Here is a 3758-nt window from a genome sequence, read left to right as displayed (position 1 = left end):
TTTCAAACAGAGAATATAATTCACTAGTGATGAACAGGGAACAAACTCTTATTCGAGGTGACTTTAGTTCCTGGAGAGTTCACAGGCTCAGGTGTGTTTGACCCAGGCGTTGACCTCGTCTCCTGCAGTCATGTGATCAGATCTGTGTGTGTGTGTGTGTGTGTGTTCGCAGGACGAGTATCAGTTCTGCTATCAGGCCGGCCTCGAGTACCTTGGAAGTTTTCACTATGCAACATAAGAGAAGAAGAAGGCCAAGAACAAGTGAAGAACAGCTTCCCCTCGACGACCCCAGCAAACCCTCGCAGAGGACACACACCAGAGACGCAAACTATTACCTCAGTGTTCACTTATTGATATTAATGTTGTGGTCGGCTTTCTAGAAATATTAAACCGTGGATGAAGAGGAAAATATTACATGTACAAAAAAATCTATTTAAAGCAAAACAACAAGAAACTATGAAATCAAAAGCCTGGATTATTGCTGCACCCTTCAGTGGGAGTTTCTTCGAACTGTCTTTGCCAACGTCAGACGTTCGTTCGTTCGTTCGTTCGTTCGTCTGAATGGCGGGATCGTTGCCATCGGACGATTAAGCGGGAGTTTAATTAAACGAGATCTCCCACCGTCTGTGCCTAACGGAGCGAGGCGGATCAACTCCTGTGAATACTGTGTTTGTGTGTCTCTACAAGACTTTCTGCTGCTTACGCGTGTTTGAGAGGCGAGCGAGTTTCGATGCTTCAATCTCGTATCTGTATCATGTTCTTTTGCTCTTTCGGCTGTTGCGTAACGAGACGGAAGACCATTGTTCATCCCAGAACATATAGATGATTCGACACACACGTTCTAGGAGGAATCGCAGTCTAACGCTAGAAACATCTGATCTAGAACACACTCGCGAAACTCTTCCCGTCATGTTTAGTTTAGCGAAGGCGTGATGTTTAGGAGTAGCGCGGGAAACCAGGCGGTTCGGGACGTGAAGTGAGCCTTATTATCGTTGTTGTCAAATATTTAATCGACCTGATTTTTTTATTTCATTTTGTTGTTGATATGCTTGAATTTTTAAGGATCTATTTATTTACATGATTTTTATGGCACTATGATTTGTGAGCTGTGGTGTAGTTGGCTAATGTGACTGTACATGGCTCAGATGTACAGTGTTGTGCTTCGTAAACCCTCTCAGATATTTTATATATTTCCTGTGCACTGATTGTTCTAGAGAAGCCAACGGTCCTCAGAGCCCAAACCTCAGCCAATCGCTAGAGTTCTGAGACGTCACATGGTTCTCATCGGCATTATCAGTCAAACGGAGCGAGAGCAAGCACACGCGGGGTTAAAGAGCATCAGATCAGCTTCAGGTTTTCATACCGTGGTAAACTGCACTAAACCAGCAGGGTAATACCATGTTAACATGATTGACTGAAATGTGATGTAAGGACGAATCATTTATTGACAGCAAGTGAGGTTTAAGACGTGGTCACGTGTGTCATTTCACTAGGAATACATGCGAATTTATTTCCCTAGATTTCACTAACAATTTAGAATTAGCCAGAATTAGACTCTTTTCCACAAAATTGTGTAAATGTGTAAAAACTGCTGAGATTACATCGCAAAAGATGTTCTCGTTCAGTATTTTTTTTCTTGTTTTCCAATACAAACATTCTTAAATCAAGATATATGACTGAAGATATTTAAAAATGAAAAATGCATCAAAATGAAGTGAGTTTGAGCTTAAAACAAGAACAAATATCTGCTAATAGAGTCAGAAAATAATGAATTTGAATTAAGATTTGTTTTCTGACTCCATTGGATATTTGTTCTTGTTTTAAGCTCAAACTCACTTCATTTTCATACACTTATGACTTAATATCTTCAGTTATTTTGCTTCTTCTCCAGTAAATGTATCTTGATTTAAGAATGTTTAGATATTTGTGCTGGAAAACAAGTCAGAAACACTGAGGAAGAGCGTTATTTTTTCACTAAACTATAGACAAAACATAATTTCCTAACAAAATTTCACTTATGTGACCACACCTTTACACAAAACTGCCTAATGTATTCTCCATCCTGTCAGCACATGTTATAAACTGACGCTCCTGTTAATCGGGCAAAGTGAATGTGGTTTTCATGTGAATCTAATATCAAATATTGGCAACTATGAGCGGATCATCGACCATGTTCTGTCAGATTCAGCATCTGATCGACTCTGATCTTCTTCAGCACAGTTTCTCTCTTCTTCAATTTAAAGCACATTCACGACTGATGTTTCTCAGTCAAATATTCTCTCTAATTAAAAAGTTCCTTTGAAGACAAAAGCACAGGAATAATCCCACAATCTGTCGAAGCAACACATGATCAGACGAGGGAACGAGGGCCGAGAGCTGATGACTACGTAGTGCTTCACTTTTCTCTGCTTACTGATTTCAGAGCATATGTGTAGATAATATGTCGACTTTGTATTAAAACAGAACGACTGGATATACTGACGTGAAGAAGTGTGTGTGTCGTCTCTTATTTCTTCAGTGATTTGTGATGAAACTGCTGATTTATTTGAATCGTCTGCGATTCCATGTTCATTTTTATACATCAGTTAAACTGAGTGGATGAATCGTGATCACTAGATAGGTCACATTTCATCATTAGGTAGTTCTACTACACACACTCTCTCTCTCTCACACACACACACACACACACGATGAGAGAAATATAAAAAAAAATATCTGGCTTTTTCAGAGCAAATGCTTTACACTGTGTCCTTACTACACACACACACACCGCGCGATAACAGCGTTTCCACGTTAATCGGAGTTCGTGCTAACCAGCCGCGACACGCAACCCAGATAAGGTGACATTGATTAAATGTTGAAATTCCATCAGAATCATCATTTTGGTTGAGGATGAAAATTCAATGCTAAAATAATATTGAATCAATGTTGATAATTCAATGTTTCAGTGTTGAAAAGACAAACATTGAATCAATGGTTGAAATAACATTATTTCAGGGTGCAAACGTGATGAAAAATCAATGTTTAATTTCAACATTGATTCAATGATCTTTTGGTTAATGCATTAACATTGATTCAATGTAGATTCAATGTTGGTCTGCTATCTGGGAACGATTATATTTTAGAAACGGTTTCTATTTTTCTGCGACGTCGCGCTGGAACAACAAACACAAAGTGTGGCAGTGATAATCTCAGTCAGGGGCGCCGCTAAGGGGGAGTTAGGACGATTATTAGGGCCCACACACTTTTGGGACCCCAGAGATCGATTTTATTGATGGAATGGGTGCGGTAGGCCCAACCTTATTCTTTCATAGGGCCCAAAATTTCTAGCGGTGCCCATGATCTCAGGTAATGTTTATGTGCTTTATTTAATGTTGTTAAAAGCGTGTAATGTGACTTTGAATATCATTTAGTGCTCCAGCTTTGTAGCTGTAAAAGCAACAATGGATAATTCACCTCAGATCTTGAAATTAAACAAATGTAAACAAGAACGTTCAAACATGTGAACAAACAAGTGTATTCTTTTACAAAGAATGTTTTAGTTATTCAGTAGCATATGTATTTTTAATAATGTCTAAATGGTGTAATATTTGTGAATTTGAGTAGCCTATATTGCGAGTGCCGTCAGGATTACTCGGGTGCCGCGAGACTCCGCCCACACGCTGCTCTGATTGGCTGTGGGTTTTGATTGATTTTGACGCATCTCGGCGTCGCGAGTTGTCGCTGGAATCTTATCGCATCTGTTTAGTACACGGTGT

At 39.4% G+C, this 3758-nt stretch overlaps 1 protein-coding gene across 1 annotated transcript in view; it reads left to right on the top strand.

Annotated features, from left to right (window-relative positions):
* LOC143703211 (receptor-type tyrosine-protein phosphatase S-like) overlaps positions 1-2487 on the top strand; it is a 100357-nt gene extending 97870 nt beyond the window's left edge. The window contains exon 35 of the mRNA XM_077197265.1: positions 173-2487. Within this exon, the coding sequence (XP_077053380.1) occupies positions 173-238 (66 nt within the window). The 3' untranslated portion in view covers positions 239-2487. The remainder of the gene's footprint in view (positions 1-172) is intronic.
* The last annotated feature ends 1271 nt before the right edge of the window (positions 2488-3758 follow it).

Source organism: Siphateles boraxobius, unplaced genomic scaffold (genome assembly GCF_051911475.1).
Source record: "Siphateles boraxobius isolate OS27281-9 unplaced genomic scaffold, OSU_SipBor_1 383, whole genome shotgun sequence".
Lineage (NCBI taxonomy): Eukaryota > Metazoa > Chordata > Actinopteri > Cypriniformes > Leuciscidae > Siphateles > Siphateles boraxobius.
The sequence above is the reverse complement of the archived record's forward strand: the minus strand, read 5'-3'. Positions and strand labels throughout refer to the sequence as shown.